The 15843-nt window shown below is 44.9% G+C and overlaps 1 protein-coding gene across 9 annotated transcripts in view; it reads right to left on the bottom strand.

Moving 5' to 3' along the window:
* Positions 1–15843, bottom strand: part of LOC139373781 (sarcoglycan, epsilon) — a 26972-nt gene extending 11129 nt beyond the window's left edge. For 2 of the 9 annotated variants that reach the window (XM_071114767.1, XM_071114768.1), the window contains exons 1-7: positions 15694–15827; positions 14844–14948; positions 5851–5973; positions 5400–5557; positions 4510–4582; positions 3188–3386; positions 168–330 (exon numbers count right to left, since the gene is read on the bottom strand). In XM_071114767.1, the coding sequence (XP_070970868.1) occupies positions 168–330; positions 3188–3386; positions 4510–4582; positions 5400–5557; positions 5851–5973; positions 14844–14948; positions 15694–15730 (858 nt within the window). In that variant the 5' untranslated portion in view covers positions 15731–15827. Of the gene's footprint in view, positions 1–167; positions 331–3187; positions 3387–4509; positions 4583–5399; positions 5558–5850; positions 5974–14843; positions 14949–15693 lie in introns of all 9 variants that reach the window. The other 7 variants (XR_011627606.1, XM_071114772.1, XM_071114770.1 and 4 more) reach the window with 5 other exon arrangements.

The following is a 15843-nucleotide window of genomic DNA, read 5'->3' as shown; positions in this document are numbered from 1 at the left end:
CTAAATATACATTTTCTTCTGAAGATTGTGGATTGGCTGTGTTCGTGTATGCGTGTATATGACATAACACACACACAAAAACATACACACTATAATTTTTGCTTGATATGGTCAGAGAACAGGTCAAGAGGTCACACCATGGTTCCAGGGTCCTGTCCAGTCCTCACCAGGTTGATCTTGCACCAGTCAATGTCGAACTGGGCCCTGAACTTCTTGTCACAGCTGATGACAGGCTCCATCTCCTGGCTGCAGCGCAGCTGGTTGTGGGGGTTCTCCACCTCCCTCAGGCAGGAAGAGAACTGCACGTCTGCCCCCACCATCACATACACACTGGAGAGCGAGGCAGGGAGTTAGACACTGGCTTAAAATACAGGTGGCTGGTGGCCCCTTAATTGTGGAGGCTTATTGAAATGGCAGGGACGTAATAAAGGGAATGGGATCAAATACATCAACAACGTGGTTCATTCCATTCCATTCACTCCATTCCAGCCATTATTATGAGCCATCCTCCCCTCAGCAGCCTCCTGTGGTATACAGGTAAGCTATAATGACAGAGAGACAGTTAGTGGTATATCTGATAATACAAGTATAATGTATTTCTCCTGTATTATCTGGTGTCCTGTGTGAATTTAAGTATGCTCTCTCTAATTTTCTCTTTCTTTCTCTCTCTCGGAGGACCTGAGCCCTAGGACCATGCCTCAGGACTACCTGGCATGATGATTCCTTGCTGTCCCCAGTCCACCTGGCCGTGCTGCTGCTCCAGTTTTAACTGTTCTGCCTGCGGCTATGGAACCCTGACCTGTTCACCGGACGTGCTACCTGTCCCAGACCTGCTGTTTTCAACTCTCTAGAGACAGCAGGAGCGCTAGAGATACTCTCAATGATCGGCTATGAAAAGCCAACTGACATTTACTCCTGAGGTGCTGACTTGTTGCACCCTCGACAACTACTGTGATTATTATTATTTGACCATGCTGGTCATTTATGAACATTTGAACATCTTGGCCATGTTCTGTTATAATCTCCACCCGGCACAGCCAGAAGAGGACTGGCCACCCCTCATAGCCTGGTTCCTCTCTAGGTTTCTTCCTAGGTTTTGGCCTTTCTAGGGAGTTTTTCCTAGCCACCGTGCTTCTACACCTGCATTGCTTGCTGTTTGGGGTTTTAGGCTGGGTTTCTGTACAGAACTTTGATATATCAGCTGATGTAAGAAGGGCTATATAAATACATTTGATTTAATGACAGAGAGACAGTTAGTGGTATATAACATGACTAATCTACACACAAACACGCAAGCACATTTAAGGTCAAGGAGAGGAGAGGAAGATTTAACAGCTAGGTTACACAGTAATATCACTAACAGTAATATCTTAGCCCTGCTGGCCCAGTCTTTCTATGGGGCTCTCCTCTACAACCTTGTATCTTCCCAAATGGGGCCATGCATGTTTTTAGAACAACTTATGGCAATTCATATGGGGATTCATTCTTCCTGACTACTAAAAACTGCCTGCCAGTGTTTGTCTGAGGCTGTAATGTCTAATACAGTGTGTTGATCTCTCTCTGTCTCTCGCTCTCTTTCACTTTCTCTCTTTCACTTTCTCACAGTGGTAATGTCACTGTAAGGTCCCTCCTGCATTGCATAAGCATCTGTAAGTCCATGTTTGTGTTGCAGTCCATGTTTGCATGCTTATTTAAGAATACAATACTTTGATGATGACAGTTGACAAGGCATTATAAAGCTGCAATAGTACGTTCTGAGGATGCATATTTAGGTAACAAACCATGCTTTAATGTCTGTATCTATCTTTTATGTCTGCCTCTATCAACTGAAGATTCTTGAATTCATCATCCTCTATCAACTGAAGATTCTTGAATTCATCATCCTCTATCAACTGAAGATAATTGAATTCATCATCCTCTATGACTGAAGATACTTGAAATCATCATCCTCTATCAACTGAAGATACTTGAATTCATCATCCTCTATCAACTGAAGATTCTTGAATTCATCATCCTCTATCAACTGAAAATACTTGAATTCATCATCCTCTATCAACTGAAGATACTTTAAATCATCATCCTCTATCAACTGAAGATACTTCAATTCATCATCCTCTATCAACTGAAGATTCTTGAATTCATCATCCTCTATCAACTGAAGATACTTGAATTCATCATCCTCTATCAACTGAAGATACTTGAATTCATCATCCTCTATGACTGAAGATACTTGAAATCATCATCCTCTATCAACTGAAGATACTTGAATTCACCATCCTCTATCAACTGAAGATTCTTGAATTCATCATCCTCTATCAACTGAAAATACTTGAATTCATCATCCTCTATCAACTGAAGATACTTTAAATCATCATCCTCTATCAACTGAAGATCCTTGAATTCATCATCCTCTATCAACTGAAGATTCTTGAATTCATCATCCTCTATCAACTGAAGATACTTGAATTCATCATCCTCTATCAACTGAAGATACTTGAATTCATCATCCTCTATCAACTGAAGATACTTGAATTCAACATCCTCTATCAACTGAAGATACTTGAATTCATCATCCTCTATCAACTGAAGATTCTTGAATTCATCATCCTCTATCAACTGAAAATACTTGAATTCATCATCCTCTATCAACTGAAGATACTTTAAATCATCATCCTCTATCAACTGAAGATACTTGAATTCATCATCCTCTATCAACTGAAGATTCTTGAATTCATCATCCTCTATCAACTGAAGATACTTGAATTCATCATCCTCTATCAACTGAAGATACTTGAATTCAACATCCTCTATCAACTGAAGATACTTGAACTCATCATCCTCTATCAACTGAAGATACTTTAATTAATCACCCTCTATCAACTGACGATACTTGAATTCATCCTCCTCTATCAACTGAAGATACTTGAAATCATCATCCTCTATCAACTGAAGATATTTGAATTCATCATCCTCTTTCAAACTATGTATCAAAATACTCTTGACCTTTAAGGGCTGCTGAGGGTGACCCTGTTCCTCACCCCAATGAGGTTGTTGATGGGCAGGGGAACGCGTCTGCCCCTGTCCAGCGCCAAGGTGATGTTGATATGTAAATTCATCCTTCTACTCTGTTAAACCATGTATTGAACTGCACTAAAGAGTGTTTCTGTTTCTATTTCTATGCCCTCACCCCTCTTTGAGGTTGTTTATGGGCAGGGGAACACGTCCGCCCCTGTCCAGCGCTGAGGTGATGTTGATGGCGTTGAGGCGTTCGGGCTGCCACACGTTCTTCACTGCGCCAAGGAAGTCTCCCAGAACCTCGCTGGCCAACATCTCCTCCACATTCATGTTCTTTATGAAGAACTCTGCCTGGTATGGCAGTGGGTAGTCTGAGAGAGGGAGGGAGGGAGACAGAGAGAGATTACAGATATAATCTGTTAATTTTAATAGGCCCAATATCATTCTGTGAACAAAATGTACATGTTCAGTACATCCCTAACTGACAACCATATGTAATAATATTTAACGGCCGTAATATCAGACAAACTGTTCGACAAAGGCCAATGTTTGTCTGCTCAGTTACGTGTCTGTTATGACAGCGGCTCGGCTCTGGGCAGATGGCTAGTGACGTCACTGCTCAGTGTGAGTGAGGTCACACAGTACGCGTGGGCCAGAAACAGCTGGGCAGCTTTTCGCCAGGCACCGTGGTGCTATTGTATCACATGTAGAGTGAGACTCTGTACAGACGTACAGCATAATGAGATGTATACAGGACATTTTAGAACTTGTGATGTATTTGAGGTTTAAAAAGGCTTCTGAAGTTAGACATTTCCACTTTGAAATGTCTAACTTGATTTTCCCTGTATCAACCCCTACCAAAATGCCTATTAATTACAATCTACATAATAATTCACATTTCTTGTTGCTGCAGGACTATTTTCCTGTTGTGGCAAACTGGCTCAAATTAATATCCTACACCTGTACTGTAGCTGTAGACCTCAACATGAAGAGCATTCACAATACTGTTTTAATCTGCCCTATACACAATCATTTGTTCCCTATAGGAACACAGAGTGAGGCATTGGTTACTGTGGTACTGGGTATGACTTTATTTCAAGTCCCAGAATAAATGTACTGTTACAATCTAACTACTTGTTTAGAGTACTAGGCCAGTTTTCAGTCAATTGCAGGCAGTGGATTTTCAGATGGCGATTTCAGAAGTGTGCTTGTTGATTTGCACAGCTGTGAGTCCCGTGTTGGGACTGTGTTGGCCCTTAATTAAAAAATTGGCGGTCTGGTTGAGTGTATGGTGTTAGCCTCTTAGGTTGATGTATTCTGGATAATTATTGATATATATTATATGAATGTTATTCAGTCATTTTTCAAGGAAATAGAACAATTAGCTTTTAGGGTATTTTAGTCAACATCAGAAGCAACCCTCTAGATTTAAATTAAAAACATCTTGCTTCATCATGTCCTCACTAAGCGTTTGTCTCTCTCTCTTTTTCTTACCTTCCGTGGACATGATGTTTATGACCAAGTTGTGCCGGGCCGTTTCGAAAGTGCGTCTGTTATAGGCAGTAATCTGGAACAAATAAGGGTACAAGTTTAAGCCCAGATCACTACAGCTTTATGTCCTAGGCTGAGGCTCGCCGGCGAGGTCCGAGCCAGATGCAAACATATTCCATAGTAAAAGGCTCAGAGGGAAGAAGGAATTGGGGCACTGCATCCTACAGGAACATTCCTACAGGGAACCTAATGCCTTAGAGAACATGCTACAGTAGTTTAGACACATTGAGGACACATCTAAAACCCTAGAATAAAGCTATATCACAATGCACCATGTGACAGCATTTGCATATGTGCAAAAAACCTATTAATCTACTTGTGAACATAGAGTATCACAGTATGCGTCATAATACCCAGAAACACTTCAAATAAGGGCTGTGTTTCATGTAGGTTTACCATGGAGTGTTTCTGAAATCCCTTATGGGAAAAATGAATGGTGGAAAAACGATTGGACCCATTTCCCTGCTTGACCCCTAGATTTTATGGGTATTATGACACCTCCACTGTGGGGCTCTATTGCTGGACTACATAATGTAAATTATACCCCTAACCACTACTATGATTGTTACAGGTTGTGCCCACATATCTGACTGATAGGACCCTGTCTGGCAAACTTAACTGCGGACAAGACCGGGTGATTGTTCAAAACATTCAATGTTATAATGTATTCATTGATTGATTGAATCTACAACTTCTAATGTACTGTAGTTTAGTGTGTGTGTATGTGTGTGTGTGTGTGTGTGTGTGTGTGTGTGTCAGAGAAAGCTCCACTGTTCATAACTGCAGACAAACAACTCTACTGTAACTCCTTTAGCATCACATGGAGCCAACACCTCTATGATGGTGGCCTTGCCCACGTGTTCTGCTGTGGGGGATCCGTAGAGCACCCCATCGCTGTGTGAGGTTCTCTGGATGTACCGCAGCCAGCCTGGCCGGTCTGGGTAGCCCATCAGGTTGGTGTTGAAGGTGATGGGGTCGTTGCTGGAATCCCCTGTACGGACAGACGTTGGTACATGTACAATAAACGCTTAGCCTAGTAGTTAGTCAACGAGGCCCTGAGAGCGTGATTTGAGACTGAGAGATGTGAATTCTACTCTGACACTGACATTTATGGTGATATTGATACGGTCTCTGTATTTGCTGTACTGTAGCTTAGCGAAATATATTTTATTACTGAATAGATGAGTATTTATCATAAATAGGTAGTCTACTAGTAGTAATAGTACAATTAGTAATCTGGTTATTATTGAATTGACAGATCCAATGAGGAACACAGACACAGACCAGGTTTGGGATAGGGGGGAAACTCTCCTTTGAAGTGTTCTCTCTCCAGGACATGGACAAACAGCACGCCTGCAGACGGGTAGACGTTCCGGTCGGCGTGCGACCTCGACAGGATGGTAATCACTGGAGCACAGAGAAAGAGGACACAGAGGTTATTAGCCGGGACTCCTGTGTGTGTGTGTGTGTGTGTGTGTGTGTGTGTGTGTGTGTGTGTGTGTGTGTGTGGGGGGGGGGGGGGGGGTGTTTGTGTGCGTCCGTGTGTGTCTTCATCATTACAGCCCCTGCCAACTGTATTCAGGAGGGAGAAAATGTCTCTTTACAAGGTGAAAATCCCCATCAAAACATGTGAGGGGGAAGTGCTGTAGTCTCTTATGGTTTTCAAATCATTTGGGCTCGTGACTGGTAAATCGGCGTAATCTGGGTGCCAGTCTATTTCTGCGTCAAAGGGGCAATCTGCAGTTGCTACATCAATTTTTTTTACTTTTAAACTTAGCAGGTCCATAATTATTAGCACCCTTGATAAAGATGATCAAAAAAGACTGAAAGCTTTTTGAAAAAAGCTGTGTCATTATCCTCACAAGGGGAGGGTGCCGGAGTACTGAAAACAGGGGAACCAATCATTTTAAAGATTTTTTCTATTACTTATTAAAAAAAGTATCTTTCTCTTAGTAATTGTATTAGTATAATAAAATACAATTTGAAATGTTTTGAGCATGCAGTATAGCTCATTATTTGTATAATTTATTTTATACAGTCATTTTTTCCTCATCTTTATCAAGGTGCCAATAATTATGGACCTGACTATACATTTGAGTCATTTAGCAGACACTCTTACCCAGAGCGACTTACAGTAGTGAGTTTATACATTTTCATACTGGTCCCCAGTGGTACTCAAACCCACAACGCTGACGTTGCAAGCGCCATGCTCTACCAACTGAGCCATACGGGACCATATACCTATTGATTATTGAAGAATATAAACTGGGTGGTTCAAGCCCTGAATGCTGATTGGCTGACCGTATACCACGGGTATGACAAAAATATATTTTTTCCTGCTCTAATTATGTTGGTAACCAGTTTATAATAGCTATAAGGCACCTCAGGGGTTTGTGGTATATTGCCAATATACCATGGCTAAGGGCTGTATCCAGGCACTCCGTGTTGCGTCGTGCTTAAGAACAGCCCTTAGCCGTGGTATATTGGCCATATACCACACCCCTCTGACCTTATTGCTTAAATATAACTTAATCTGCCTCTTGTGCTTAATTCAACTTTCGTACCCCATCAGAACCTAAAAATCAGCTTGTTTTAGTCATTTGTTTGTTAACAATGTAAATGTAAACAAATACTGTATAACCTCTAAACATGGTTAAAACTATACATATTATATCATGGATAGTCAGTCCCTGTATTCATAGTTCATGAATTTGAGAGTGGTTACATTTCTCCAGCCCCATCCCTAAGCTGTTTACCAAATCAGCGGCAGGGGTAACTGTTTTGTTATTGATCAAACTGCAGATTTCCCATTAACCAATTTGTTTTCTTGCCAAACAAGGCCAGTACTATATAGCCAGAGAGGTTTGAATTATTCAGTCTCTTTGATATAAGCCTAACACTGATGAGTCCAAGAACAGTCAGCCAGGCACCCAGGCTACAGTCGACTTGTCAGTAGTTGTTAAGGGCTAAAGGCCTATGATATCAGCAACCAGAGAGTCAGAGGGCCAGAGCAGTGAATGGTTGTCAACAGCAGTAAGTAGCACCAGCACTGGGACTCAGTCAGCCTCTTAAAGCTACAGTCTGGGATTCAAAAAAACAAATGGCTGCCCCGCCACCTGTTTATGTAAACAGCTGTCGAATGGGGGGTACTGAAAGGGTAAGACAGTTTTGCAAAAGTCATGACGCATTTATATGTTATATTCCCCAATAATCAATGGCTCTATATCATTCATGTTAAAGTACAAAAATGGTTGTCCCAATCCCAGACTGTAGCTTTAAGAAGCACAATAGCGCTGTTATTCTTCTCTGTCTCATACTCACTGACTCCCATTATACCAGAGTCTATCCATTTACAACACAAACACACACTTATTCTTTATTCAGGAAGTGTTGCAGAGGCAAATGGCAGCTCCTCCTCCCCCTCCTCCTCTACCCCCCCTCATCCCCCTCTCTCCCTCCTGCTCCTCTACCCCCCCCCTCATCCCCCTCTCTCCCTCCTGCTCCTCTACCCCCCCCTCATCCCCCTCTCTCAAACCTGCTCCTCTACCCCCATCCCCCTCTCTCCCTTCTGCTCATCTACCCCCCCTCATCCCCCTCTCTCCCTCCTGCTCCTCTACCCCCCCTCATCCCCCTCTCTCCCTCCTGCTCCTCAACCCCCCCTCATCCCCCTCTCTACCTCCTGCTCCTCAACCCCCCCTCATCCCCCTCTCTACCTCCTGCTCCTCAACCCCCCCTCATCCCCCTCTCTACCTCCTGCTCCTCAACCCCCCCTCATCCCCCTCTCTACCTCCTGCTCCTCAACCCCCCCTCATCCCCCCCTCATCCCCCTCTCTACCTCCTGCTCCTCAACCCCCCCTCATCCCCCTCTCTCCCTCCTGCTCCTCAACCCCCCCTCATCCCCCTCTCTACCTCCTGCTCCTCTACCCCCCCTCATCCCCCTCTCTCCCTCCTGCTCCTCAACCCCCCCTCATCCCCCTCTCTACCTCCTGCTCCTCAACCCCCCCTCATCCCCCTCTCTCCCTCCTGCTCCTCAACCCCCCCTCATCCCCCTCTCTACCTCCTGCTCCTCTACCCCCCCTCATCCCCCTCTCTCAAACCTGCTCCTCTACCCCCATCCCCCTCTCTCCCTTCTGCTCCTCTACCCCCCCTCATCCCCCTCTCTCCCTCCTGCTCCTCTACCCCCCCTCATCCCCCTCTCTCCCTCCTGCTCCTCAACCCCCCCTCATCCCCCTCTCTACCTCCTGCTCCTCAACCCCCCCTCATCCCCCTCTCTACCTCCTGCTCCTCTACCCCCCCCTCATCCCCCTCTCTACCTCCTGCTCCTCAACCCCCCCTCATCCCCCTCTCTACCTCCTGCTCCTCAACCCCCCCTCATCCCCCTCTCTCCATCCTGCTCCTCTACCCACATCCCCCTCTCTACCTCCTGCTCCTCAACCCCCCCTCACCCCCCTCTCTCCCTCCTGCTCCTCTACCCCCCCTCATCCCCCTCTCTCCCTCCTGCTCCTCAACCCCCCCTCATCCCCCTCTCTACCTCCTGCTCCTCAACCCCCCCCTCATCCCCCTCTCTACCTCCTGCTCCTCAACCCCCCCTCATCCCCCTCTCTACCTCCTGCTCCTCAACCCCCCCTCATCCCCCTCTCTCCATCCTGCTCCTCTACCCCCATCCCCCTCTCTACCTCCTGCTCCTCAACCCCCCCTCATCCCCCTCTCTCCCTCCTGCTCCTCTACCCCCCCTCATCCCCCTCTCTCCCTCCTGCTCCTCTACCCCCCCTCATCCCCCTCTCTCCCTCCTGCTCCTCTACCCCCCCCCCCTCATCCCCCTCTCTCCCTCCTGCTCCTCTACCCCCCCCTCATCCCCCTCTCTCCCTCCTGCTCCTCAACCCCCCCTCATCCCCCTCTTTCCCTCCTGCTCCTCAACCCCCCCTCATCCCCCTCTCTCCCTCCTGCTCCTCAACCCCCCCTCATCCCCCTCTCTACCTCCTGCTCCTCTACCCCCCCCCTCATCCCCCTCTCTACCTCCTGCTCCTCTACCCCCCCCCTCATCCCCCTCTCTCCCTCCTGCTCCTCTACCCCCCCCCTCATCCCCCTCTCTCCCTCCTGCTCCTCTACCCCCCCCCCTCATCCCCCTCTCTCCCTCCTGCTCCTCTACCCCCCCCCCCTCATCCCCCTCTCTCCCTCCTGCTCCTCTACCCCCCCTCATCCCCCTCTCTCCCTCCTGCTCCTCTACCCCCCCTCATCCCCCTCTCTCCCTCCTGCTCCTCTACCCCCCCTCATCCCCCTCTCTCCCTCCTGCTCCTCAACCCCCCCTCATCCCCCTCTCTCCCTCCTGCTCCTCTACTCTGGTTTGACAGAGCTTTTCTTCTTCTTTCTTTTTCTCCATCCTCCTCCTCCAGTGGGTAGGAGCTACGTTTTTAATCACCATGGGAGAGTGAGTGTGCTGGGATGGGAGGGGGAGGGAGAACTGCAGTACATTGTGTGTGTGTGTGTGTGTTTGTGTGTGTGTGTGTGTGTGTGTGTGTGTGTGTGTGTGTGTGTGTGTGTGTATGTGTGTGTGTGTGTGTGTGTGTGTGTATGTGTGTGTGTGTGTGTGTGTGTGTGTGTGTGTGTGTGTGTGTGTGTGTGTGTGTGTGTGTGTGTGTGTGTGTGTGTGTGTGTGCGTGCGTGCGTGTGCGTCAAAGAGAGAGACAGCTCCACTGTTCATGACTGCAGACAAATAAATCCCACTCCATTTGCAGCAAATGGAGCCTGGAAGAGCTGAAAAAAAGTCCCTACTCCCTACTGGAAAACATGTTACCATAATCTTCATTCTTCATCATTATTAAGACATATTGGGAGATTTAGGCCACTTTCCCGGACACAGATTAGGCCTAGTCCTACCTGGACTAAAAAAATCACTTTCAACGGAGATGAACATGATTTTTAGTCCAGGATTCTGTGTCCCAGAAACCGGCCCATAATCTGTAGTTAATTGGAGTTACGTTAAACACTGCAAGAGTCCATATAATGGGTTAAACCACTCTGGAACAGAAGAGATTACAGGCAACACAGTCAGATTAAGGTAACACAACACACACAGACACTAGCCTATGTCCTATCCAGTACACACAGACACTAGCCTATGTCCTATCCAGTACACACAGACACTAGCCTATGTCCTATCCAGTACACACAGACACTAGCCTATGTCCTATCCAGTACACACAGACACTAGCCTATGTCCTATCCAGTACACACAGACACTAGCCTATGTCCTATCCAGTACACACAGACACTAGCCTATGTCCTATCCAGTACACACAGACACTAGCCTATGTCCTATCCAGTACACAAAATAGTTTGTAGTCCAATCAAAATCAGACCGTGAACAAATGTCTCAATAGACTATGTAAAATGCCCAAGTAGATCTGTGAAACCCACTAAACACTAAACACTACACCTTAAAGTGTCCCAGATGTCTTTTGTCCCCGGGGACCTGGTCACAGGAAAAGGTGGTCAATGATCTAAACGCTTCTATAGATGTGAAATAAGCACAGGGTTGGGATCTGCCATGGAACCTGCCTGGCAACTGCTATGATCATTGAGCTATGGTGTAGGGATATTACTAGCCTATAGCTGAATGTTGTTTCAACATCACCACACTGATAAAGCTAAATGTGGGGCGGCAGGTAGACTAGTGGTTAGAGAGCGTTGGGCCAGTAACCAAAAAGTTGCTTGATCGAATCCCTGAGCTGACGAGGTAAAAATCTGTCATTCTGCCCTTGAACAAGGCAGTTAACCCACTGTTCCCCGGTAGGCCGTCATTGTAAATAAGAATTTGTTCTTAACTGACTTGCCTAGTTAAATAAAGCTTTATTTTTTTTTTTGCTGCATAGTGCACTACTTTGACCAGAGCACTAGGAGCCCTGGTCAAAAGTAGTGCACTAATGTACAGTTGAAGTCGGAAGTTTACATACACTTAGGTTGGAGTTATTAAAACTTGTTTTCAACCACTCCACAAATTTCTTGTTAACAACCTACAGTTTTGGCAAGTCGGTTAGGACATCTACTTTGTGCATGACACAAGTAATTTTTCCAACAATTGTTTACAGACAGATTATTTCACTTATAATTCACTGTATCACAATTCCAGTGGGTCAGAAGTTTACATACACTAAGTTGACTGTGCCTTTAAACAGCTTGGAAAATTACAGAAAATTATGTCATGGCTTTAGAAGCTTCTGATAGGCTAATTGACATCATTTGAGTCAATTGGAGGTGTATCTGTGGATGTATTTCAAGGCCTACCTTCAAACTCAGTGCCTCTTTGCTTGACATCATGGGAAAATCAAAAGAAAACAGCCAAGACCCCAGAAAAAAATTGTAGACCCCCACAAGTCTGGTTCATCATTGGGAGCAATTTCCAATCGCCTGAAGGTACCACGTTCATCTGTACAAACAATAGTACGCAAGTATAAATAGCATGGGACCACGCAGCCGTCATGCCGCTCAGGAAGGAGACGCCTAGAGATGAACGTACTTTGGTGCGAAAAGTGTGAATCAATCCCAGAACAACAGCAAAGGACCTTGTGAAGATGCTGGAGGGAACAGGTACAAAAGTATCTATATCCACAGTGATACGAGTCCTATATCGACATAACCCGAAAGGCCGCTCAGCAAGGAAGAAGCCACTGCTCCAAAACCGTCATAAAAAAGCCAGACGACAGTTTGCAACTGCACATGGGGACAAAGATCGTACTTTTTGGAGAAATGTCCTCTGGTCTGATAAAACAAGAATAGAACTGTGCGGCCATATTGACCATCGTTATGGTTGGAGGAAAAAGGGGGAGGCTTGCAAGCTGAAGAACACCATCCCAACCATGAAGCACGGGGGTGGCAGCATCATGTTGTGGGGGTGCTTTGCTGCAGGAGGGACTGGGGCACTTCACAAAATAGATGGCATCATGAGGATGGAAAATTACGTGGATATATTGAAGCAACATCTCAAGACATCAGTCAGGACATTAAAGCTTGGTCGCAAATGGGTCTTCCAAATGGACAATGACCCCAAGCATACTTCCAAAGTTGTATCAAAATGGCTTAAGGACAACAAACTCAAGGTATTGGAGTGGCCATCACAAAGCCCTGACCTCACTCCTATAGAGAATTTGTGGGCAGAACTGAAAAAGCATGTGCGAGCAAGGAGGCCTACAAACCTGACTCAGTTACACAAGCTCTGTCAGGAGGAATGGGTCAAAATTCACCTAACTTATTGTGGGAAGCTTGTGGAAGGCTACCCGAAACGTTTGACTCAAGTTAAACAATTTAAAGGCAATGCTACCAAATATTAATTGAGTGTATGTAAACTTCTGACCCACTGGGAATGTGATGAAAGAAATAAAAGCTGAAATAAATCATTCTCTCTACTATTATTCTAACATTTCACATTCTTAAAATAAAGTGGTGATCCTAACTGACCTAAAACAGGGAATTTTTACTAGGATTAAATGTCAGGAATTATGAAAAACTGAGTTTAAATGTATTTGGTTAAGGTGTATGTAAACGTCCGACTTCAACTGTACATAGGGCAGTGGTTCCCTGGGGGTACTTGGCCTATCCACAGGGGGTACTTGAGAAGACTCATGAGACCGTAGGCCTACTGGTAAAATGCACATGAGGGATACTTCAGTGGTACTCTGGGCAGAGGCAAAGTTCAGTTGGTGTTAAAGTAACCGAAAAAGTTGGGAACCACTGGTATAGGGAATAGGATGCCACTTAAGATGCAGCCCTCTCACAACACAGTCAAGCTTATTTTCTAAAACCACATGACAGTTACAGCCACAGCCAAGGTCAAACATTGACCCTTCTTTTCAGAGACTCTTGATGTGGTTTAATTAACACGTGTTGTCCACAGATGTGTCCGTTCTTAGAGGGAGACTTACTAGAATGGATATCCACATTCAGGTCAACATTCCCAATTCTATTTCGATGTCTCAGCCCAGATGGCCTTCCCCAGGTCACTGCCAGATGAAACCTTAGAGACTCCAACTGGGCGGAATCCCAACTGGCACCCTATTCCCTTCATAGTGCACTACTTTTGACCAGTGCCACATTGACCCTGGTCAAAAGTGGTGCACTAGCCTATATAGGGAATAGGGTGCCATTTGGAATGCAGACCAGCGACTCCAAACAAAGAAAGCAGAGATCATTGGCTACGCTAGCGACAGGGTGTGCTAATAGCATCAGATCTGCTTACACCTGGCTCTCTGGGCACAGCAAGTCCTTCTGGAGACGATGAACCAACAGCCCCCTCTAATACATCAACCATTCATGGTTAATGCTCAACTCCCTAACCATGGCAGGACCCATCACACACACACACACGCATGCATATTAGCTATGGTACACACACAAAACACACACCTTGCCATGTTCCCTTGCTGCAGATCACTAACAGAATGGATAACCCGCTTTTATGCCTTTATGGACCAACCCGACCTTGGGCACACAGCAGCCTCAGCCCAGAAATAGTCTTTATTAATGTCCTTGGCCACACAGTAAAAAAAGAGCTTGTCTGTTGAAAGGCTGGCTTAGGCAGCAAAAGGATGTCCTCTGTCCTGTTGTTCAGTTGAATGTACAGCGGTGGAGGTGGATCTATCTGTCCATTCCGGTCCGAGGGAATGCATGTGCTTTAATTTTGTATTAAAACTACACAGACTTATGGGAGCACTATTAGACTTGATCTAGCCTGTGGTCTGTCTCTCTAGACTGGAGTGAAACTGTGCTCGGTTACTGGTTCTATAGGCAGCGGTTGCTAGCAGGGGAGGACCACAGCCAACTCAGACGTCCCTACTGTACCTAGACTGAACTTGATGCACAACCATTCTGGACTGAGGTAACTAACAATGAATATATTTTCTCGCTCCAGGTCATGGGGTCTTTTGGAGAGGGCTGTAAACAAGTAGTAGGCTATTGTCTAGGATAGGCGGGCATCAACATTTTTACTATTCACTGGAAAGTCTCTTAAAAAAAGTTACAGTAACCAAGGAAACTCTCACTTACAGCATCTCAAAATAATACAATTAGGGCTAGTCAGAATTAGACTGTGACTCAAACAAACCGAAGAGCAAAGATTACAAACAAAGCAGAAGAGGTTGCACCACAGTCTGTTACAATCAACACAAATGTGTCCATTAATAGGGAACTACTTGAGTGTGTCACCACCATGTTATGAGAATAGAGGGGGAGGGGGGTCAGGGAGGAGTCACACAAGATGTTCAACACTGCACACGCCCACTCACCGTCTTGTATGGCAGTTCTCTGCTTCAAACCCAGATTAGGCTGTACATGGATGTTTCTCCCAATCACATCATTGTGTGTGAAACCAGATACATGCACAATGAAAACTTAATAGACCAACAAACACAAACAAAAGCAATACTTATTTTGAATATTTTCTCAAACAGAGGCATGTTTGCAAAAAAAAATTGCTGAATGCTTCACTTGCAATTTCTAGGCACATGGCAAAATGTACTTATAATCATGTGGTGACATAGGAAAGATGTTTTCACACAATATTAGGCCTAATGCATTATTTCGGCTTCTACATAATGTCATGCAAATGTATTCAATTCATAATGATATGACGACAGTATAAGAAATAAAAGATTAAGATAACTTTTGGCCATCAATTGCATGATATACTTAGATTTACTGTAGCTATGTGATATTGGTATGTTATAATAGATGTAGGACAACTGGTTTGAATAAGGTGATACAATGTATCCGCGAAAGAGAAATGTTGGAGGAATCAGCAACACATCCTTGGAGGAATGGCAACATTATTGCAACAGTACGTTATAATAACTTTAAATTGTAAAATACCGGTAGATATATGTAGCCAGTTAATTCTACCAATAGCTAATAATCTCATATCCTAAATAGCTAAATAGTGTAGATTTAAACGGCAAGGCCACTATTATCTCCGAATAACGGGATAGAAAGCTAACCAAGACAGTGGGAAAAAATGACCAACCCATCAATCACATAACGTGTTAGCTGCTGTAGCAAGCTAGCTTGCGACTAGCTAATATGGCTAATACAAAAAAGCATGACTATTTCTCTATATTTCCATTCGAAATTGATACGTACCCATAGAAAGCCATACGACAACAACCGCAGTATCCATATTGCATTTGCGAATGGTTATTTTTTTATAGGAAAATCTATATTTTTCTAATCGCTAGTGGTTTGACAGACATAACAAGCATCCATGAAACTCCAGCCTCCGCCTCCTCATTC

The sequence above is a fragment of the Oncorhynchus clarkii genome, chromosome 18, assembly GCF_045791955.1.
Source record: "Oncorhynchus clarkii lewisi isolate Uvic-CL-2024 chromosome 18, UVic_Ocla_1.0, whole genome shotgun sequence".
NCBI classification, from domain to species: Eukaryota; Metazoa; Chordata; class Actinopteri; order Salmoniformes; family Salmonidae; genus Oncorhynchus; species Oncorhynchus clarkii.
This window is presented reverse-complemented; position numbering and strand designations above follow the sequence as displayed.